The 22,295-nt window shown below is 53.6% G+C and overlaps 2 protein-coding genes across 2 annotated transcripts; one reads left to right on the plus strand and one right to left on the minus strand.

The window, feature by feature from the left end:
• Positions 1-561: 561 nt before the first annotated feature.
• On the minus strand, positions 562-14,577 carry ZNF646 (zinc finger protein 646). The gene is made up of 2 exons (XM_079950700.1): positions 13,329-14,577; positions 562-9,038 (listed from the first exon to the last, which is right to left on the minus strand). Exon 2 carries the CDS (start codon positions 8,904-8,906, stop codon positions 3,936-3,938), a length of 4,971 nt encoding a protein of 1,656 aa, XP_079806826.1. The 5' UTR covers positions 8,907-9,038; positions 13,329-14,577; the 3' UTR covers positions 562-3,935.
• Positions 14,578-14,744: 167 nt separating this feature from the next.
• ZNF668 (zinc finger protein 668) lies at positions 14,745-22,295 on the plus strand. The gene is made up of 2 exons (XM_079951020.1): positions 14,745-15,733; positions 19,800-22,295. Exons 1-2 carry the CDS (start codon positions 15,686-15,688, stop codon positions 21,585-21,587), a joined length of 1,836 nt encoding a protein of 611 aa, XP_079807146.1. The 5' UTR covers positions 14,745-15,685; the 3' UTR covers positions 21,588-22,295.

Genomic DNA, 22,295 nt, shown 5'->3' on the forward strand with positions numbered 1-22,295 from the left:
CTATTTTATGCCCACCCACTGCTATGAGGAGACCTTGTGAATGCAGGTCTCTCAGGGTCAAACCTGCAGGCTTTCTCCTTGTTCTTTTAAAAGCATCTAGTCGGTTTGAGGAAGACAGCAAATCAGAGAGTGAGAGTGAGAGGAAACGCTTCTTTTTAGAAACCAAGAACAATTTATTAGAAGTTTTAAGTGTTTCACAGATCAGGTATGGCCACCAGGTGGCGCCAAGTACCCTACGAAAATTGATTCCTTCCTATTACAGTACTGGGCAAGGTGTTTGGGGGGAGGGAGAGGTCCTACGAGGGATCTAGAGTCCTGGGATGTTGCTCCATCTCTGGGAGGGCAGTGAGAACTAGTACATTAGAGCAAGTGAGGAAAGGAAAATGGCTTCTTATGTTTTAAACGTTTTGTCCCCGCCCGCCCTTTTTTAAAAAAAATGAAATCCCAGCAACGTTCACAGTGAAAAGTGCATGTTAAGTAACATACTGAATGGTGATATTTAGAGAACTGGATTAAGGAGAAAGAGAAGTGGGTGGGGAAAACATTTCAAAACATAAGAAATCAGAACAAAATTATTTTAATTCCATAAAGGTTTCGGCTGACCAAAAGCCAGAATGTCAGTTGTTGAAAACAGCAGCATAAAACAGGACTGTTTAGTACATCTGAGTGTGTCATAAAAATAAAAAACTGAGAGGGGGGGATATAACAAAATAAACAAACACATATATATGTCCCTCCCTCCCCAATAAAAAATATTACCCAACTATGTTAGAAATTCTATAAAACGTTCATCACAATAGAGAATTCTCAGCTACTTAAAAATGACTACTCTTTCTCTGAACCGAACCGCTGGAGAACCTGGATGGCTTTCACTCGGACCCCTTGCACAGGTTCATCTGTGGCAGGCCAAGAAATTCTGCCTGGATGCGGAAAGCAGGGAGGTTGGCTTCGGAACAGCAGTGAGCCCTTCACCCACGCCAGCCCACCCCCCCAACAGAAGAGGAAAGACGCAGCAGTCAAGTTTCTAGTCCGCTTCTTTCAAAAATAGCATAAAAGGTTCTTCGGAAAGGATTCCCCATCCCCTGCCCCTAGCCTATCACTACAAACACGGCCACCCCTTTTACAAGTTTTAGATCGTGCGAGTAGGAATCCATCCAGCATTACAGCCAGCTAGTGCCCAGTTAGGAAGGTACCACTTTGGACTGAGGAAGGGGTGGAAGCATGCTTTATTTGTTTTATTAAAACCCTCGCTGTATTTGGGGAACTAGCACATTACGGAGAAAGGTTTAGTGCGATGTGCTAGTTTTCAAAAAGCCAGGAAGAGTTCAAATGCGGAAGGTTTCAAACGTCCAATTCTTTATTTGCAGCCCCAACAGGGATCTACTGGGTGTCTTGCCTGGTATCTGCTTAGAGACTTGCGGAAAACCAAAATATTTCATTAATAAAATTTAAAAGACAGGTTTAAGAGATCAAGCCGGGAAAACATACTGGAAGTTCTTGAGAGAGAGAAGCCTCTGCTTCCCTCAAGGCACACACCCCAGCTTCGTCAAAGGGCTTGCTTCAGCCAGCATAGAGCTGACTGCATGTATCACTTGCCAAAGCGCCATAAAAGACTTGCCAGGGCAGGAGGAAGGAAAGAAAGGAGAGGAGACCTCAGGAGGGGTGCAGGAGACAATCAACTGCCTGAGGCATCCTGAGTCTCCTCAAGCATCCAAACCAGATGCAATTATTAACAAGCCTTCATATTTAACATCCAGGGTTATTTAACGAATACCTTCAGGTGGGAAAGGGGGCTGACAATGACTAAGATCCTAGCAGGCATGGAAGGAGACTTCTCACTCCACTGACGGCAATCACTGGAGGCTGGTCCACTCATGCAAGCAGGGCGCTGCCCCATCAGTCTCAATGTGCCCTCAGCCAACCCTCACCTGCCCGCTTTCTTCTTTTGGCTTGTTTTGCCATTATAAAACTCTGCAGGGAGATGGATATGCTGGCTCTGCCTGTCACTGTCCCCTGCTGTTGGGCCTCCCTGCCTCTCCAAAGACACCAGCTGCCCCTGGAGAAGGGAGTTTCCCTTCTTCTGGGGAGGGAGGGGGCTAAATCGCCCCTCTGCACCTGCTGCCATCCTAATCGCTACCAGCTCCCTGCCCCACATAGCTGCATGCTGAATGCAAAGAAGCACCCAGTGTGACATGCAGTTTGATCCTGATTCACTTCCTCCATGCATCTTGGAACAAGGACTGAGTCAGAACCAAACCAAGCGTGACGTGTAGTGGCGGCACTGCACGACTCCTTTTAACTGCACAGGGGGGGTGTTCCTTCCCACAGCAATAAACATGGCCAAAGGGCACGGGAGATCCTGCTGGAGTTCACAGGTAGAACAGAAGGTTAAAGCCTCTCTCTCCCCTCCCCCCCCCCCGGTCTGATCTGGCTTGACCCCGCCATCCGCCAGGGCATCAGCAGGTGAACAGTACCACGCCAAGCAACCTAATAAATGCCACATTTAGTTTGGCCCTCAGAATCGCCCCTAAAGGAGAGCTGTGATGCTCAAAGAAGCGTTGGGCAATGAGCTGTCATCTTGGCACCTCTGTGAGGTCTCCTCCTCTGGCTCCCGCTTTCGTTCCTGCATTTGGGGTCTTCTCTTCCTTCCTCTGGTGCAGAGGTGCCTTAGAACTACACATCTGTAGAGACCTCTACAGATTGGATGATCCCTGTACCACTGGGGAGGAGGTGGTTTTAGAGGAATACGCACAGAGAGGTGGTGGTACCTGCAAAACCTTTCTTTTTCCTGAGGGTTAGGACCAGAAGTAACCTGTCCAATTGATTACGGACATTTGTTCGTTTACCGTGCTCCCGCTGGTTCCACTAGGGCCTGTGTGGGGAGACCGTTCCAGGTCCAATTTTGCAAAGATTAAGGTCAACATCCAGACTGTACATTGAGTGCACTTTTAGTGCACATCGTTTCCTCAAAGAACCCTGGGAAATGTAGTTTGCTAAAGATGCTGGGAGCTGCAGCTCCGTGAGGGCAAACTACCACTCCCGGGATTCTTCAGGGGAAGCCGTGTGAATTAAATGTGCTTTACATGTATATCCTGTGCCTGTGACCTTAATTTCCTCACCTAAACTCAAAGCTTTAAGTCAGTCACCTCTAGGAATCAACATAATAATCTTTCAGTGACTTTTCTCCAGAACCTGCTTTGAAAAGACGTCAAAGCCTACAAATTTGGACAAGTTGTAAAAACTCTTTCGCACCAAGAAAACGTATACAATTTTCCAGTTAAGGAGGTAGTAGTAATCCAAAGTTACTCCACACCAAGGATGCTTGTTTGTACTCATTCAGCAACTAAAACTGAGCTCCCCCCCCCCATTTGTTTAGGACAATACGTTTTTGATTCTACTTTTGTTTTTATTAAAAAACCCCAGGACTTTAAATACCATACGCGGCTTAAACACAAACTTGCTAACTCATCTGACTTTCAAAATGGATTTTAGAAGTATAAAAAACAGTTTGAAAACTCAAATCAGTATGGGGTTTAAGCACATGCCTGAAAGGTTCCGAGAGGAGCTAAAATTCAGTTCTCAAAACGGGATCCAAGCTTACGAAGGTACAGGTTGCCGGGGGGGAGCATTTCCAAGTGACACGACGAAAGAGGCGTCGTTGGAGTGCTCAATACAACATTCCATCGAAAGTTTGCCCCACCCCTCAGTGTCTTTGGACCCTGGTGTTCTACAGAGAATGGGGGGTCTTGCACCCAATTTCCTCCATATTTTCACCCACTGGGTATCCCTGACACTCTTCCTTCCCCCCTCCCCAAAGCATGGACAACTGATCCCAGGGGTATGGCTCCCCACCCAGCCTTTCAAATTTCCCTGCAGCTGGAGGTCCCTGCCCTACCATCCTTGGCACATGTGGTCCCCACACGGGCTGCCCGCCCTCAGCTCACGTCCCCCGGAGCACTGCCCCTAGCAGCAGGGTACCCGCCATCCTTGGCATGCGACAGCAGGTGTTGCTGGAAGCTGAGCTGGTGGGAGAACCCCTTGGAGCAGACCGTGCAGGAGAAAGGCCCTTCCTCCTTGAGGCCGCCATGAGCCTTGGCGTGGGCGGCTAAGCGGCGGGCGGTCCGGAAGGCTTTGCCGCAGCGGGGGCAGCGGTGGCGCCTCTTGTCCGTGTGGACGTGGAGGTGATTCTTGAGGGCCAGGAGGTTGTGGAACTCCTTCTGGCAGGTGGGGCAGCGGTAGAGGCCGGTGGTGTGCACCTTCTTGTGGTTGAGGAGGCTGCCAGCGTGGCGGTACGTCCGCTCGCAACTGTTGCACTTGTAGGGCCGCTCGTCCGGCGGCTGGCTGGCTGCTGCTTCTGCACAACAGGAGGAGGAAGACGAGGGATCGGCTGCTTTCTCTTCAGCGACATCCGCCGCCGCCTCGGACTGGTGTCTCCTCAGGTGGCGCTTGAGGCTCCGAGACGCTCGGTAAGGCTTGCCGCACTCCGAACACTGGAAGCGTTTCTTTGCGTGGACGCGGCTGTGGTTCCTCAGAGCGGCGCGGTTGGGGAAGTGTTTGGGGCACGTCTGGCACTGGAAAGATCCTGGAGGGGCCTCCCCTGGGCTGCTGCCCCCCTGCTCCCTTTGGGGAGCAGCCAGGCTCCCCTCTCGCTCTTGCCCTGGAGCGCTCTGGCCACAAGGGTGAGGCCTGCGCTGATGCCGCAGAAGCTGCCGCTGCCACTTGAAGGCCTTACCGCAATCCGGGCACCGGTGGCGTTTCACTTCGTAGTGGATGCGCTGGTGGTTCTTGAGGGACATGAGGTTGGGGTAGGCCTTGCTGCACAGCGAGCAAGCAAAGTGCCCCATCTTGTGGCTCTTCTGGTGGTTGAGCAGGCTCCCCGCGTGGCGGTACGTGCGCCCGCACTCCTCACACCGGTAAGGGCGCTCTTCGGGGTCTGGGCGGCGCTTGCTGGCGCTGGTGAGAGAGTAGGCCGGATTGGCCCCCTTGCCCACCCGCTTGGCGTGAGCGGACCTCCGGGGAGGGTGGGAGGAGGAGAGGTCCCGCTTCCGATCGCGATGGACGCGCTGGTGGCTGGCCAGCTGCTTCTGGAGCCGGAAGGCCTTGGGGCACTCGGGGCAGCGGTAGCGTTTGGTTTCGAAGTGGGTGCGGTTGTGGTTCTTGAGGGCCATGAGGTTGAAGAACTGCTTCTGGCAGACGCCGCAATGGAACAGGCCGGTCTTGTGTGTCTGTTTGTGGTTGATCAGGCTACCTGCATGCTTGTAGCTCCGCTCGCAAATGTCACAATGGAAGGGGCGGTCCAAAGGGGAGCCCTCCTCTTCAGCAGACGGACCGCCGTTTTCTTCTCCCTCCACTTTTCCAGTCTCTTGCTCAAAATGTAGAGCCCGGTGGGCCTCTAGGCCAGCTAGTCCCTCACAGGCCTCCCCGCAGACACCACACGCCTGGATATCTTTCTCCTCAGACTGGCCAGCAGCCAACGCTTCCTGTCCTGATTTTTCCTCCACGATGGGAGATGGGAGAGGGGAGGAAGAAGTGTTTGGCAGATCTTCCCCCTTTTGCTGCACCGCAGCCCTCCCGTCAAGGGACTCCTCCTTCGGTGCCTCGCAACCAACAGGCGGGCCCCCTGCTCCCGCAGGGTCTGGTTGCCGGAGTTCTGGCACGCTGCCGTTCAGCTTACATCTTGGGTGGTTCCGGAGGTGGTTCCGGTAAGCAGACAGATTGGGGTATTGCCGGCAGCAGAAGCCACACTGGTAATCTCCAATCTGGTGGATCTTCTTGTGATTGACCAAGCTGCCGCCGTGTCGGTAAGTTTTGCCGCACTGGCCACAGGCATAAGGCCGGCTGTCCAGGGGTTCAACAGCAGTAGCCGGTGCTTCTGTTGGGGGCGGAGGCTCCTGTTCCTCCTCCAGGCGTGGGGCTCGTCGGAGCTGGATCGAAGTGTCAGCCAAGGCGGCGGCCTTCTCCTCCTGGTGCCCCTCGCTGTGTTCTTCCAAACTGGCCATATCGTCAAACGTCTGGCCGCAATAGCCGCAGATGTGAGAGAGGAGCTGCTCCTCTTCCTGGTCGCCTGCCCTGTCCAGCCGTTCGCCCGCCTCGCTTTCGAGCACCGCCTCCTGCTCCTCCCCCTGTTGTTCGCCCTCTTCGTGCAGGAGGCTGTGATGGCGCTCAAGGTCCTCCTCGCTCGGGAAGATCATGCCACAGAGGCTGCAGAGAAAGGGCTGCTCTTCGGCACTGCCATCCCCACCAGGGCTGCCCCAGCCAGACGCTGTGGCTTTGGTGTGACCATGGAAGTGGTTTTTCAAAGCCAGAAGACTGGGATACTCCTTGGGGCAGAGGGAGCACTGGTAGATGCCGAGCTGGTGGGTTTCCTTATGACTCATCAAGCTGCTCACCTGGTTGAAGCCGAGCCCACACTGCTCGCAGAGGTAGGGGAGCACCTCAACGTTGCCAGGCAATGGCGAGGGGGCTTCTGATTGGGATGGCCAGCCATTCACGGCAGCGCCGTCTTCTAGAATGCTGTAGTTATCCTGGAACTCGTCGCCTGAGAACAAAGCCCCAGGCACGGTGGCTGCATCTTCGGCATCCTCCTCCTCGTTCGTAGCCACAGCAACCCCCGATGGTCCCCTCCGAGGCCTCTGATGCCCACGCAAGTGGCTCTTCAGGGAGGCGACATTCTGGAAGTGCTTCCCGCAAAGAGAGCAGCTGAAGTCGCCTGTCTGGTGAGTCTGCTTGTGGTTGATGAGGCTCCCTGAGTGCCGGTACGACTTGCCACACTGATCACACCCGTACAGCCGCTGGATGGGCGACTCGGGCCTCTCGGCCGTCCCTTCGGACCACTCCCCTTCGCTCCTGTGCTGGAGGGTGTGGTTCTGCAGTCCGTCCACGCTGGCAAAGGTCATCCCACACTGGGGGCAGGCATGCGCCATCTCAGAGGAAGGCAGGACGTCCTCGACAACAGCCGTCCCGTTCTCCAGAGCTTCCACATCCTGCCTGATAGCCTGGAGGAGATCAGCTTCCTGTGGGAGAAAGATCCCCAGTCTGGGGATCTCCGCCACCTCTATGTCTTCCGTACATGGCAGGTGGCGTAGCTGATGGAGCTGGAACTCAGCCTCCTCCTCAAAGCTCTCCCCACAGCTGCTGCATGTCAAGCCACCCCCTTGCTCCCGGCCGCGCAGGCGGGCTGCCCGCAGATGCACGCGGACGTGGTTCCGGAGAGCCATGAGGTTGGAGTACTGCTTGGGGCAGATGGAGCACTGGAAGACCCCGGTCTGGTGGGTGTGGCGGTGGTTCACAAGGCTGCCGCGGTGCCGGTAACTCCTCCCGCAGTCCGTGCACCGGTACGGCCGCTCTTCATCTCCGGTGCCTCTTTCCTCCTCTTCCTTTGGACAGGAGGCTCCTCTCCAGCCTTCTGGCGGCTGTGGATGGCAGTCTCCGGAGTCCCCAGGGCTGTTTTCCAGTCTCGGTGGGCCTGGGAGGCCAGCTGCCTGCTGGGAGGCCTCTTCCGGAGCCGACGAACCAAGCTTGGACTTGAGGTGGACCCGCAAGTGGTTTTTCAAGGCGGCCAAGTTGTATAGCTGCTTCGAGCAGACGCTGCAGCTGTACACCCCGGTTTGGTGGCTCTTCTTGTGATTGATGAGGCTCCCCGCGTGCCGGTAAGTCCTGCCACAATCGCCACAGCGGAAGGGCCGCTCCTCGAATGCGGCGTAGCTGCCCTCCCCTTTCAAGCTCGCTTCCCAGGCTCCATTGGAGCCAGGCGCCGGTAGCAATGGACTGCTGCCTTCCTCCTCATCTTCTTCGTCAGCTTCCTCCGGATAGAGGCAGCTGTGCCCCTTCAGCTCCTCATCATTGGCAAAAGCCCCACCGCAGCGGACGCAAAGCTCCCCGTCCGGGTTGCAGCGCTCGCCGCCCCCTGCTTTGGAAGTGTCTTTCAGGCTGCAGGGGACGCCGTCTCCAAAGTGTGTTGTTCCTGCCGGCGGAGGCTGGTAGATATCCAGCTTCGCTGAGGTCTCTATGGAGTCCTCCTCCCACACGCCCTGCTCTGAGCCTTCCCAGGCCGGCAGGCTCTCTGCCTGGCTCGGGTCCTCATCGTGGGCTTTCTGGTGGCTCAGCAGTTCGGAGGGGAGCCGGAAGGCCTTGTGGCAGAAGCGGCACTTGTAGGGCCGGTACTCCGAGTGGAGGCGAGTGTGGCTCTTGAGAGCCATGAGGTTGGAGAACTCCTTGTGGCACATGCCGCACTGGTACACGCCCAGCGTGTGGCTCTGCTTGTGGTTGGTCAGGCTGCCAGCGTGCTTGTAGGCTTTGTCGCACTGGTTGCACTTGAAGCGGCGCTCGTCTGCAGCAGCGGCCTGGAGCCCCGCCTCTTCCTCCTCCTCCTCCATCGGGAGTGGCTCCTCTGCCTCCACTTCCCCCCGGACAGGGAACTCCAGCTGAGAAAAGTCAGCCGGCACCACCGACTCAGCAATGTACTTCTCTAGGTTGCTCAGCAAGCTCCCGCTGCTGCCTTCCATCCCGGAAAAGGTATCGGCGTCCGACGAAGATGTGTCCTGGCCCCTCTGGAAGGCGTAGCTCCCGCCGTTGCAGCCCTCTTCCCCCTCCTGGTCCCGGGCGGCACGAGCCAGGCAGTGGTGGCCGGTAAGCTGGGCAAAGGCCCGGAAGCTGCGCCCACAGTCCCGGCACTTGTAGCGCTTCTCCTCGGTGTGGGTGCGCAGGTGGCTCTTGAGAGCCATGGGGTTGGAGAAGTCCTTGTGGCACAGCAGGCAGCAGAAGAGGCCCACCTCGTGGGTGCGCCGGTGGTTCACCAGGCTGCCGGCGTGGCGGTAGCTCCGCGGGCACTGCTTGCACTTGTACGGACGCTCCTCCTGCCCGCTGGCGGGCGGCTCGCAGGTCAGGGCGGCGTCCCCCTCGGCCATTGCTCACATAAGAAGGCGGCGCCCTGCCCACTTCTTTAAAGAGGAAGCCCTGGGTGCTCTGGGGCGCAGCACGGTCCCATAGTGTGGTCTTGAGGTCCCGTTTTTCTCCCCCAAGCGCTCTGAAGCCAAAACCTACGGATACAAGGCAAGGACAGAATAGATGAGAAAACCTGGTTGAGGTTCATTGCAACCGGAAAAGTGGGGAAATAGCACATATCCTGCAGATCAGATATGCCTACATCAAACTAGATCGGTGGTTTTCAACCCGTGTGCCGTGGCACCCTGGGGTGCCTCGAAGGATGGTCAGAGGTGCCACAAGCAACACTGGCCTCTGTCCTACCCTCCTCTGATGCCCTCTCGTATCTCTGCCTCTGAAAGGCTTGCAAAGCTGTTTTTGTGGCAGCCCTGGCTACAACCTCCCCAGGTGAATGGTGCCTCTGGGGCTGGCCAGGGGGTGCTGGTCGCTGGGAGATGAGGTAGCCTCAGAGTAAGCAAGCAAACAGGCAAGAAAGCCCAGCCAGCTAGTCCACCAGCTCTTGCTGTTGGGAATGGACGGACAAGTGGGAGGTTGATGGGCAGGGGAGGCAGCTCAGAAACCAGGGGCGGCAGCTGCAGCTGCCCAGAGGACTCCCAAGGAGAGGAGGCTGAGGGAACAATCCACAAGGGAAGGTCTTCAAAAAAGGGTGAGAGGCTGTCAGCTTTACAGGCAAGGGGTGATATAAGTGGGCTCCTGAGCCCAACAGGAGTGGTGCAGAAAGGATGTAGTTCGTCAAGGGAGCCATGGACTCAAAAAGGTTGAAAACCTCTGGCCTAGATGATTCCTCCCAGCCCTCTTTCATTCCCCTTGCCCTGGGAGTTTGGAGCACAAGTTGATGCCTTATAGTACATGCTTCTGGGATTTGCCTGGGAAACACGTCTTGGCCCTCCGATTTGCTCTCTGGTGCTGATGGCAGCTGTCATCCTAAAAAAATCTGGAGGGGCACCAGGTTGGGGAAGATTGCAGTAGTCTACACCAGGGACTGGGAGCCTGTGGTCCTCTAGATGTCGTTGGACAACAACTCCCATTCTCCCTGCCCATTGGATGGGGTTGAGGGGAGATGGACTTCAAAACATGTGGGTGGGTTCAAGCTGCCCATGCCTGGTCTACACAGATGGCGAGGGGCCATAGCTCTGTGGTACCTGCAGAACTACTCTTTCAAAGCAGAAGGCCTCAGCTTCAATTCCCCAATGGCTCCAGTTTTGTGGATTTTGTTTAAGGATCCAACAGTATAGGGAAAGATATCCCAAGATCCCAGAGAGTTGCTGCCAATCAGAGCAGACCCCACTGGGGTAGACTGATCAACAGTCAGATCCGGGCACAATCAGCCTCCTATGTGCCTAGTCAGGCAGGCCAATGGTCAGACTCAATGAGACAGCTTAAGAAACGCAAGTGATCCATACTTCAGTGCAAGACTCACTTTGGCCAGGGCTGATATCAGCACCCAATGTCCTCAGGCAACTGATAAGGCTGCTCTGGGTCTCCCATTAAAAAAAAAATTAATATTAATCTTCGAGTCCCCACTTTAATTTCCCAGAATGTCCACCCATAACAGCATTCCAAGAGACCACTGGGAAACTTAAATGGCCTCCAGGGCAGCCCACTAATGGGTACTTTTCTCAGGGTCCCCTCAAATCCAGCACTGGTGTGGCTCAAAATGTCAGAAGAACTTCGCCTTCCGGTGCTATGAATATACAAATTCCCTTAGCCATCTGGTCAGCCACTGTGAGAGAACAGGATGCTGGACTAGATGTGAAATTCCCTCCCCGGCAGAGATGCACTTGTGCTATATAGCTGCAGGCAAAAGCTAAAGACCCACCTCTTTTCCCTGGCCTTTGACACCTGAGATGTGTGTTTTTCAGGACCCACCCTATTCCTGCGGCTGGAATTTGTTTTAACTGTTATTAATTTTAAATTGTTGTAACCTGCCAATGGGACCTGCTGGTGAAGAGCAGGTAATAACAACAACAAGAATAATAGACGTTGGAATAGGTGGTCCAACAAGGCTCTTCATATGGGTCTAGCTCGGCAAATATACCTTGTATTTAACATTTATTTTCTTACAGGTGAGGAAGGATGCTGCTAGAGGAAACAGAGGACACCCTCTCCCTTCTGCCATAGGGGACAGAAAGGGGATAGGAAGTCTCTGCCTCCATAAGCAGCACAGAAACATCACAGGGTGGCTAAGGGTGGGGGTGAGGAACCGACCACCCCCTTCCTCCGTTATTAGCCTGTTTACTAAAAGGCTTCTCTCTTTTTTTAACCAAACTTGGTAACAAGCTACTTTCCATGATAGTCATAAAGAAGAGGGTCTTCTGTGGCCAGTGTGGAAATTTAGTTAGTTAATTAAATTTCTATACCACTCTTCATCTGAGGATCACAGTTTATAATACAGTAGTACCTTGGTTCTCAAACCTAATCTGTTCCAGGAGTCCGTTCGACTCCTGAAACCATTCTAAAACCAAGGTGCGGTTTCTGATTGGCTGCAGGAGCTTCCTGCACTCTTGCAGAAGCCGCATCAGACGTTCGGCTTCCAAAAAACGTTCACAAACCGGAACACTCACTTCCCGGTTTGCAGCGTCCGAGAGCCAATTTGTTGGGCAACTAAGCCATTCGAGAACCAAAGTACCACTGTATATAGTATACAGAAATGCAGGCTAATTTTTAAAAATGGCAAATTTTGAGGCCTTCTTTATTGGGCTACTGTAACTTCACATTGCAGTTACAGAAAGTGATACAAAGAGCAGAATTCAGGATCCTGAAAGCTTTGGACTTTTATTTATTATTAAAATGAATGAAGCCTTTATATCTGAAGGCAAGTACACTACTGATTACCAGTTGCTTGAGAAAAGTGTTCCCATGCGGGATTCCTGAAACTCTACTAGCAGGATTCTCCAATTCTTTACATGTTGGCTGCACTTGGATGTCACAGAACATAGGTCTCTTGCCCCTCATTTGTCTAACACAATCACAAAGAGGAGTTTGCAAACTCTCGCTTTTAAATTTCATTAATCAGAGCTTGTTGCACTGTCAAAGCCTCCCCAAAATGTGGGTTAATTTAACTATGACTTGTCTGGAAAAAAAAAAACCAGCTTCAGGCCATGGGTAACCACAGTTTAGAATTCAGACCAAACACTAAACTATAGTTTTCTGAAAAACAGACATGAAAGGTGCTATGGGCATCTTTTATGGAAAGGCAAGGCGCAGGTGTACTCACTCACTCAATCATTTCATGTCTCGATCTCATCCTCACAACCAAACTGGGGCGGGTAGAGGTGTACAACCATTGGTTCTTGTGACAGGGAGGTGGCTGAAAGGAGCATTTGTTTCACATGATGGAAATTCTTTAGCTCGCCTCCCATCCAGTTAATAAAGGGTCGGGACAGTTGCAGGCAGGAGTTGGCCAAGAGGATTTCTACCATGCTATCCAAAGGTAGCCATTGCCATCTGATGAAACCCACTGCCGCAGTCAGCTCAGTTGCTTAAATGGTGGTGCTGATAATGCCAAGGTCGTGGGCTTGATCCCCATAGGGGCCAAGCTGCATATTCCTGCATGGCAGTGAGTTGGGACTAGACAATCCTCAGGTTCCCTTCCAACTTTACTTCTATGATTCTAAGTAGAGAAAGAAACTTACCTAGACATTTTTGGAAGAAGAAAGAAGAGGAAGCCTGGATGTATTAACAGAGAAAAGGGTAGCAATAGCTTTTAGCTGTGAAACGGCTATATGGAGCCTTCAGGTACAGAGACAGACTACCTTGGGATTCCACAATAGTGAGAAATCTCCTAATTAGGCTCATGGCCACAGAGGCTTTGGGCAAACCACATTCCAAGGTCTGACATGACGTCAGGCAAAGGAAAGTTAAAACTGCAGCTAAAGGGAAGAACAGCTGAATTCAAGCCAAGGAATCAAAGGAACATTTTCCCTTTGCAGCCATGTCCTGATTGAAGCTGGACAGCAAATCTTCCAAGCCAGGCTACTCCAACTATTTCCTTTGAATTTGCCACCTAATGAGTGACCTGTTAGGGGGTCATGTGGGGCAGAGGAGGTTAGGATCTGGCCTTCCTGTCTTCACATAACAGAACTATAATGGATCCAAACAAACAGGCCATGGGAATCCAGGAGTCTCTCCCCATCTCTCTTAGGAAAGTAGTGAGGCCGAGTAATGTGCTAGGTGTTTTCCATACCTATGAAAGCAGAATGGTGAAGATGGGAGATTTTACCCAGGAGTGCAGTAAAGCACGGTGAGCCAAAAACTGCCTTTTAAATATACCTTTCTGCAGACTGCACAAACAGATAAGCTGTTTTTGCAAAAACAAGGATAGGTCACACAAAGGTTAAAGTGTAGGACTCCAGACACATTTACAAAGAAGGCTGCTTTCTTACCTCTCAGATCACACTGAGCATCCCAGCTGAGCACCACACTTCTCTAACATGAGAAGTAAACAGAAGGCAGGGTATAAAATCCAGGAGACTGGCATGTTGAACTGTGCTTAAAATAAAAATAATACAAGAGTGGGAAGTAACTTTTCTAAATTGGGACAGGTAGTTTCACATGGTTTAAGCCACTAAATATATTGCTTGGATTTTCCATAAGGAAAGGGAAATGTACAGATCTTCAGGATGCAGGAGAGTCTGATTTTCAGTTCAGGACAGATTAACGGAACAAGTACCTTGAGTGTACAGGGACTAGTATTCAGACCTCAAAATGGTATGTTCAAGTAGAGATTCCAGATTCACAATGGGTCTGAATACCAAACTTAAAAGTACAGATGGAAATCTCAGGCTCTTCACATCAGGTAGTTTCAAGTACTGCAGGTCCCCAGGTGGAGATATCAAAACATTGTTTCATAAGAGTTCAAACCACACGCTCCGGCAGAGAGGCAGCATTTTGTGGGGAGATTTGACACCTAGATCACCCAGGAGTCAGCAGAGAGCAGCTAGCATCTGTCTATTTACTCCAGGACCTCTAAGGCATGACGGATGAAAGGTCCCAGGGAGGCTGGACCTGCGAGGTCGCAGGGAGAGGCAGTGGTCAGCAATTATACTTCAGGAAAGGGAGAAGGCAGCAAACCCCCGGGATTCTGGGTGCAGGCTGAGGATCTGGGGTGCCAGGTCTTCTTCTTCCAGCTGTAGAGGACAAGCAGAAGAACTCCAGAGTCCACTCAGGATCCAGCCATGAGGTAGAAGAGACGCCCCACGTAGCTGCCTCAGTTTCCTGGAAGACAGACGCGCACAGTTCTCTTCCTCGTCCTCCCAAGGGGCGATGGGCGAGTTTGCTGGAGGCAAGCGAGGAGAAGCGAAACGTGGGAGGAGAACTCCTTCTGCTGCCCAGCCCCTTTCCCAGCCCCTCTGGAGCCCCCAGGAGCAAAAGCTGGCCCTTCAGGCGCCCCCTACTTCTCCCCGAGGCGCCTCACTCGAAGGGGCCGGCGCTCCAGAAAACCTCCTTCCTTGAGAGCCGAGGATTTGGATTTGAAGAAGTCACAGAGACTGGGGCAACAACAAATACTTCCTTTTGTTGCTAGGAAACAGGAAATGTGCACCCGCCAAAGCTCTCCCCCCGCCTATCAAGATGGGGCTCCACTTCCGGCGAATTTCTGCCGCCTGCGGTGAAGAGAGGAGCGGTGTAACGTCCAAAGTCTTCCCCCCCGAACTTGGCACGCGTGCAGAGAGATACTCCTTCAAAAAAGAAATTTCCTTAATCGGGTAAGCAAAAAACAAAAAAGGAGCTACGGCAAACTATTGGTCTTCTGTAGGCGCTGAGTGGCGTCGCTGTAGATTTCGGCATCTCCGAGATCTATCTTCAAACTATCTTCAAACTCTGCGCTGGAAATTAGCTCGTCGTTACATTAGAACGGATACAGCGTACGGCTCTGCACTTTTGGCATCTCTATGAGACCTAACCGGAACTTCCTGTCCAAGTTTCAACGGCTGTTTCCGCTCTTGCAGTGCAAAGTATAGAGCGGTTTCGTTTGCCATAGAGATTCCGAGAGAAGAGTGTCGCCGCCGCTGCTGGAGAAAAGAACGCGGACACAAAGGGAGGCTTCGATTTCACAGAAAGTTTCTCGCTCGTGCCTTTCTGGTTTCCCTACGGTTGCCTCATGTGGTGTGTTACAGAGATACAGGTCCCAACAACAACAGTTCCACTCGGAGCGTATATTTAGTTCCGTGCTTCCGAAGCCATAGAGAAGACCGCATTACAACCGCAGCAAATCTCATCCCAATTACACCCCTTGCTATTCCAGGATGCGTCTTCGGCCAACGCAACTGAAAAGCAGAACGACCCCAAATTTGGAACCAGGGATTTTCTTTTTATTAAAGGAGCGGGGTCAAAAGTTATCGGGGAAATGCCACACTCCGCTCGGTGTTTTAGCCAAACCCTTCCCCGCCACACTTCCTGTCCGTTGCGAAACTTCGCCCCGCTTCCCGATGCCACACTTCCGGCCCCCGTGCAACTCCGAACCTCTTCCCCGCTGCATCCTCGGCCATGCCACACTTTCTGTCCGCTCTCCCACCCCGCCCCGTCCCTTGCAGTCCAATGAAGCTGGTTAAAAGGCCTCCGCCCTGGATATAAAATGCAATTATCTGATTTAGGCTGAAGCAGAGATGGGAGCCGAATCTCTGTCCGGCCTAGTCATCGGGACTTTGGCTAAGTAGAAATTCCTGCCCCCCTCCGCGGTCCTCCCCTTTCTGCCTCCGTTTCCTCCGGGGTCCTAGCGCTCCTCCTCTTTCTCCTCCTCCCGATGGAGCCGCAGACGAAGGAGAAAGCGAATAGACAAAGGATAGAGCAGGTAAGGAGAAAGCAAGAAATGCAGGCTGGGGCAGCCTTCCTGGGCCTTCACTTAATGCCTTCGTTCTATTTATTAATGCATTTTTAAAAACGATTAAAAAATAATAAAATAAAAAGCAGATCGGTCCTGGCGCATCGCCTGGCGTTGGACCCTGCTCCCCCTCCTGGCGCCCAGGCGGCCACCTCCCCTGGTCCTAGAGACAGCCATTTTGCCGGGGAGTCTCCGGAGATGCGTCTCTGACTGGGGTGCCAGGCGCTGCCGGGACCTGCCCGGGCATCGCGGAGCCTGAGAGGGGGCCTGGGGGGTGGGGTGGGGGACTAGGAGCCCTTTGCTTTGTGTGGGGAGCGGGGAAGCAAAGGAGATGCGGGCTTCTCCTCCTGCCGCCGCCTCCTCTTTTTGTTTGTTGGTCCCTCGGTCCTAGAGACAGCCATTTTGCAAGGGAGGCTCTTCGGCCGGAGCAAACCTTTTGTGCGTCTCCGGGTTGCTCTCCCGGCCCCCGGAGCATCCAGCGGCAAACATCTGCTAGCAATTGCTCTCCCGGCGGACGCGCAAACGCCCAGACGTCCCCTTTGTTGCTGGAATCTATATTACGCCAGGGAGGTGGGAATTCCTTTGCAAAGGCTGTCCTTCAGGAGAGCAGTTTCTGCAACAGATCTGTCCATCTGCGAGAGCATTTTGCTTTTAAAAAAAGAGATGAATGGACAGCTCTAGCTCTCGAAGGTTTTCTTAACTAGAACCCCTCCATCCCGCATTTTACACGGAGAGAGTCTTTTGCCCGACGATTTTCAATATGAGCATAAGAGAGCAGTTCATGTTAAAAGGAGGGACAAATCCTTGTGGGTGTTTCAAAATATCGTTTAATCTCACAGTGATTACATTAGTATATGGAATAGCGGCAATCCCCAAGTACATTCCACTTTAATGACGACCTCCGTAGGTGGTGATGGGGATGTAAGCAAAGTTGTGTACATGCAAATATAGGGAATAGGGACTCAGAAATAGGAATTATTTTGGTTAAAAGAGACATTCTGGATTTATGATGAATCAGATTGTCTCCGCTTCAAATTGGGTTCCAGATAGATCATTGCAACTTCAAAGTGTTTGTCTCTCCAGCCTCCCTCAGATCTGTAATCTAGGAAGCATCTAGCTCTCTTCCCTAGATTCAGGTCAATTTACATAATGCGTTTCTTTTGCTTCTACGTCAAACCTTTATTTTGATGGTTGAGAAGCCTGTACCTTCTGCCTAGGAAAGCTTCACTTCTGCTCCCAGATGTATGAAGGCTGGCTGTGGTCCTGTAGTGTGAAATGGGCATTCCAGATGTGCTCAGAGGCACTCTTTGTACCAACCATTGAAGTGGGTTCCTTAGCTCAGATTATGCCCTGGGGAGGGGAAAGACTTTCTCTTGCAGGTTCTATTGTCCAGCCAGTCTCTCTCCTCTGCAAACTCCTCTCCATGGTTTGCAAACCTTTGCTGCCTTTCCCTCGCTGGGGTCTTAGAGACAGCCATTTTACATCCCAGGACTTCAGCCCATACAAAGGGAATAGAATTCTTCCTGTGTATACATCTCTGATTGCCTTTGCAAATCCCAGGAACTCCACCGGAAAGAGAATTGTGGATGGTGCTTATGATTATTATTTTTTATTTCCCTCTGAAATTGTTCTTCCATCTTCCATAAAGATGCATTTTTAGCTGTTTTCTCCTCCCTTTATCCTCTCCCTGCCCCCATCCCCAGATCTTAATTCAGCCATTTTGCGAAGAGCACCATCCAGGCTTGGGGGAGGCAAACAAAATTCCTCCACGATCTGTCTTTGTTGAGCAGAGAAATATATCATTTCCACCCCTTCCCCACCCCAAACATGCTCTCCTGTCTGGATTTTGAACTCTGTTCCTACCAGCTGTCCTTTTCCTTCCCTTCTGGGGGCCAAATATGGGTCCCTGTACCCCAGATAGCCATTTTGGAACTATTCTGCATAGGGCAGGGAGAATTTTGGTCTGGTGGTGGTGCTTAGTTGCATGCGCCTTGCAAACTGCCTGCAGGGCAGAGTCTCTTGCACTAAAGGAATTTCTGCATTCCAAAACCCCGTCCCTTCCTAGGTTCATAGATAACCATGGCTTCTCAGAGCCCAGGCCCCAGTGACACCAGCAGCTATAGGTCCCACTCGCAACACGAACAACTTGCACATATATTAAACAGAATATATGTTATCCCCCCCCAAAAAAATGCTGTACCATTTAGCCCCATGGAATAAATATCTTCCACCCACATGCTTATTATTGTCTGGTTTTTACTGGATGCATTCAATTTATTTTTGTTTGGTTGATGAGTTTTACCCTTACAGCCTTAGCCCACAAATCTTTAATTCATTTACAGCAGCACTCGGGATTTCCCCCTGCCTCCATGCAGTCCCTCTTCTATGGCAAATCTAACCCCATGAGGTTGGGCAATCAACTCCCCAGCCGTACCAATGATTATTTAAGGGCTGAGTGCTGATGAGCCCTGACTCAGTTTGCTAGCACTATATTTCTTCTCTACAACCCAGAATTTGTGGCTCTGCTTCTCCTGCATCTATCTATCAAGCAGTTGCTGCCTTGTGACTAGAAGAGGGAAGGATGACTCTAGGCCAGGCACAGGCAACCTTCAGCCCTCCAGATGTTTTGGCCTACAACTCCCATGATCCCTAGCTAGCAGGACCAGTGGTCAGGGATGATGGGAATTGTAGTCCAAAACATCAGGAGGGCCGAAGATTGGCTATGCCTGCTCTAGGCCCACCTCCCCATCACTTAGGGCCTGTGGGTGATGCTGCGGTGTTAATGGAGGAGCTAGTTCCAGCAGGCCACTAGACCTTATGAAGCTAGATAAGAGATTGGCAGAACCCTTTATGCGGCCAGCTGTAGGTTGCTCCTTGGGAATTGCAAGTGGGGAGAGTTCCTGTTGCTCTCCGGTCCCTTTTGCAGGCATCTGGTTGGCCACCATGAGAACTAGGAAGGACTGGACTAGGTAGGCATGATTCAGCTGGGCTCTTCTCCATGGTTGTAGGAGCACAGTATTGAAGAAGAGTCCTGCGGGATCAGGCCAATGACCCATCTAGTCCAGCCAACCAGATACCTGGGGGAAACCTGGGACCAGAATGTGAGCAGAAGAACACTCTCCCCTCCTGTGGTCCAGCAGCTGGTATTCAGCTTGGGGGTAATCCTGGATCCTTTGCTGTCATTTGAGGCTCAGGTGGCCTCAGTGGCCTGGAGTGCCTTCCATCAGCTTAGGCTGGTGGCCCAGCTGTGCCCCTACCCAGACAGGGACAACCCAACTACTCTTGTCTATGCTCTGGTGTCAGGGAACTGCCATCGGAGCCAGAGGAGGAGGGAGGGCTCCAGAGGGATGCCGGAGAGCGTCCCAGGAGGGAGAGAGGCAGCCCATCTGCGGGGGAAGGAAATCAGTGTAGCACCAGTGGAGAAGGGGGCGACGACTTACGCATGAGCAACCCCTAGAACCATTACATCTGGTAACCTTGAGGCTCTGCAATGCGTTATACATACAACTGCCTCTGAAGACGGCTTGGAAACTTCAGCTGGTGCAGAATTCAGCGGTTGTACTTCAGGAGATGAGACCGCCTCTCTCCATATGAACCAACCTGCTTCCTGTGGTCATCCTCTCAGGCCCTTCTTCATGTGGCTCCTCCATGAGAGGTCCGGAGGGTGGCAATACAAGAGCTGGTCTTTTCTGCAGTGGCTCCCCATTTGTGGAATTCTCTCCCCAGGGAGGCTCGCCTGGCACCTTCATTATACGCCTTTAGGTGCCAGGTGAAAACATTCCTCTTCAAGCCGGCCTTTGGCAAATTGACATCCTGTACCCTTTTAGATGGGGTTGCGCAGGGCGGTTTTATTGACTTGTGGGTTTTTTTGTTCTTGGTTTTTACAATGTTTCTTGTCTTCTTATCTTGTATTCTTATGTCGCCAACCACCCTGAGATCTACACACGAAGGGCGTTGTACAAATCAAACCAACAAACAAATATTCGGAAGCATTGCTGCCCCCAACTTTTAGCTTCCTTCTGCTTGTTTGTTTCAGGCAGAGGCCTCTCCCAAAATGGCGGAGGCTGTGGAGGAGGAGGAGCCAGGGATAGAGGTGAAGCTGGAGGACGATGAGGAGGACGAGCCCGGCTACATCCAATCTGGCCGGCGCTACAAGTGCCTGACATGCAGCAAGACCTTTCCGAACGCGCCCCGCGTGCAGCGCCACCTGAAGTCCCATGCGGGCGGTGTCGGCCTGTCCGGCAAGCTGTCCTGCCCCAGCTGCAGGAAGGAGTTCCCCGACCGCGGGCAGCTCCGCAAGCACCAGCTCAGCCACCAGACGGAGCGCCCCTTCCAGTGCCAGCTGTGCGCCAAGGCCTACAAGACGGCGCCCGAGCTGCGCAACCACGGGCGCAGCCACAGCGGCGAGAAGCCCTTTGTGTGCCACGAGTGCGGCAAGGCCTTCATGCAGCCGGTCTGCCTGCGGGTGCACATGGCCCGCCACACGGGGGACCTCCCCTTCCGCTGCCAGCAGTGCCACAAGGGCTACGGCACGCTCTCCAAGCTGAAGATCCACCAGCGCTCCCACACGGGTGAGAAGCCCTACTCGTGCAGCGAGTGCGGCAAGCGCTTTGCCGACCCCTCGGTCTTCCGCAAGCACCGCCGCACCCACGCCGGGCTGCGCCCCTACCAGTGCCAGGCGTGCCACAAGACCTACGCCGAGCTCAAGGACCTGAAGAACCACGAGCGCTCGCACACGGGCGAGCGGCCCTTCCTGTGCCAGGACTGCGGCAAGGCCTTCTCACGCTCGTCATCGCTGGCCTGCCACCAGCGCATCCACGCGGCCCACAAGCCCTACCGCTGCAGCCTGTGCGGCAAGGGCTTCACGCAGCTCTCCTCCTTCCAGAGCCATCAGCGCACGCACTCTGGGGAGAAGCCCTTCCTGTGCCCGCAGTGCGGGCGCATGTTCAGCGACCCCTCCAGCTTCCGGCGGCACCAGCGGGCACACCAGGGCCTCAAGCCCTACGCCTGCGACAAGTGTGGCAAGGCCTTCCGCCAGCCGGCCGACCTGGCCATGCACCAGCGCATCCACACGGGTGAGAGGCCCCACAAGTGCCCCCAGTGCGACAAGAGCTTCGTGGCCTCGTGGGACCTCAAGCGCCACCTGCTGGTGCACTCGGGGCAGCGGCCCCACCAGTGTGGCGAGTGCGGCAAGAGGTTCGCCGAGCGCGCCAGCCTCACCAAGCACTACCGCGTCCACTCCGGGGAGAGGCCCTTCAAGTGCGGCCGCTGCGGGAAGGCCTTTGTGGTCTCGTCCAGCCTCAGGAAGCACGAGCGCACCCACGGCAACGAGGCCGGCGACAAGCCCGCCCCCCTCGCCAGCCAGGACCTCCTTGCCACAGACCAGGCGGCCATCGTGGTTGCCACGGTGATGCCCGCTTGCGGGGAGTGCGGTGAGGCCTTTGGCTCCGCCCAGGAGCTGCGGCGCCACGAGCGGCTGCTCCACCCTTCCCTGCGCCCGTTCCCCTGCCCTGAGTGCGGCAAGGGGTTCTCGGACCGGGCCGGGCTGCGCAAGCACGAGCGCATCCACTCCGGGGTCCGCCCCCACGCCTGCCCCCAGTGCCCCAAGGCCTTCCTGGGCGCCTCCGACTTGCGCAAGCACCTCAAGACGCACGCGGCCACCGAAAACAGGAGCCCCGACGAGACCGTGGTGACCGCCACCATCACGACCTACGAGCAGCTGCTCCCCGCCCACATCCACCCCCATCACGACGACGACGGGATGGAGACGGACAAGGATTCTCCCTCGGACTGTCTTCCGGAGGCTCTCACTGAACCTTCCTAAGCACAGTCTCCTTTCCTGACATGTGACTGGGCAGCTTGGCTTGCCAGAATCATGGCCTCCCCACACCATGACCCCCATAGTCCTTCCTTCCTTTCCTCCCCCCTCCTTCCCTTCCCTTCCCTTCCCCTTCCTTGCTTCCTTCTTTCCTTCCCTCTTTCCTCATAAGGCTGTGTGGTTAGCACTCCTTTGATGCCTCCCCTTTGGGGTACAGCTCCTGCTCCTCCAGCTCTTCTCCTTGTAGAAGCAGGCTTGGCTATGGGCGCTTCGTAAGTCTTGCCTCTTACGTCGGTGTGGCTTTAGGCTCCCTCGCTAGCCCTGCCCCTTCCCCCAGCATCAGACATTTGCCTACCTGGTGGAACATCAACGACGTGACTGGGCAGGTCGGGGTGTGTGGATGAGCTTTTAAAACATGGACACCCCCTCACACACACACCAGTAGGAGTCCATATTTGCTGCGTTTGTGCGTGTACTTCTGCCCCCTGCAGACCTCATCCTGCTGTTGGATTGTGTGCGCATCTGTGGCCATCCATTGGTTTACTGACACTGTGTGGGGTTTTTTTTGGGGGGGTGGAGTTAAATTAGGGGAGTGGGTGGGGGGGAGAATGCAAGGAACCTCCCCCCGCCCTATCAACTCCCAGGACAATTAACTCTACTCAATCCGGGTCATGCTGTCTGAACAGATCAAATAAAAGCCTTGTGGTTGTTGTT

The sequence above is a fragment of the Podarcis cretensis genome, assembly GCF_951804945.1.
Source record: "Podarcis cretensis genome assembly, chromosome: 13".
Lineage (NCBI taxonomy): Eukaryota > Metazoa > Chordata > Lepidosauria > Squamata > Lacertidae > Podarcis > Podarcis cretensis.

Bases quoted from the DNA above. Each gene is read 5' to 3' on its own strand.
- ZNF646 (XM_079950700.1), bottom strand. From the start codon at position 8,906: ATGGCCGAGGGGGACGCCGCCCTGACCTGCGAGCCGCCCGCCAGCGGG.
- ZNF668 (XM_079951020.1), top strand. From the start codon at position 15,686: ATGGAGCCGCAGACGAAGGAGAAAGCGAATAGACAAAGGATAGAGCAG. The intron at 15,734-19,799 runs GTAAGGAGAAAG...TGTTTGTTTCAG, and splicing joins ATAGACAAAGGATAGAGCAG to GCAGAGGCCTCTCCCAAAAT.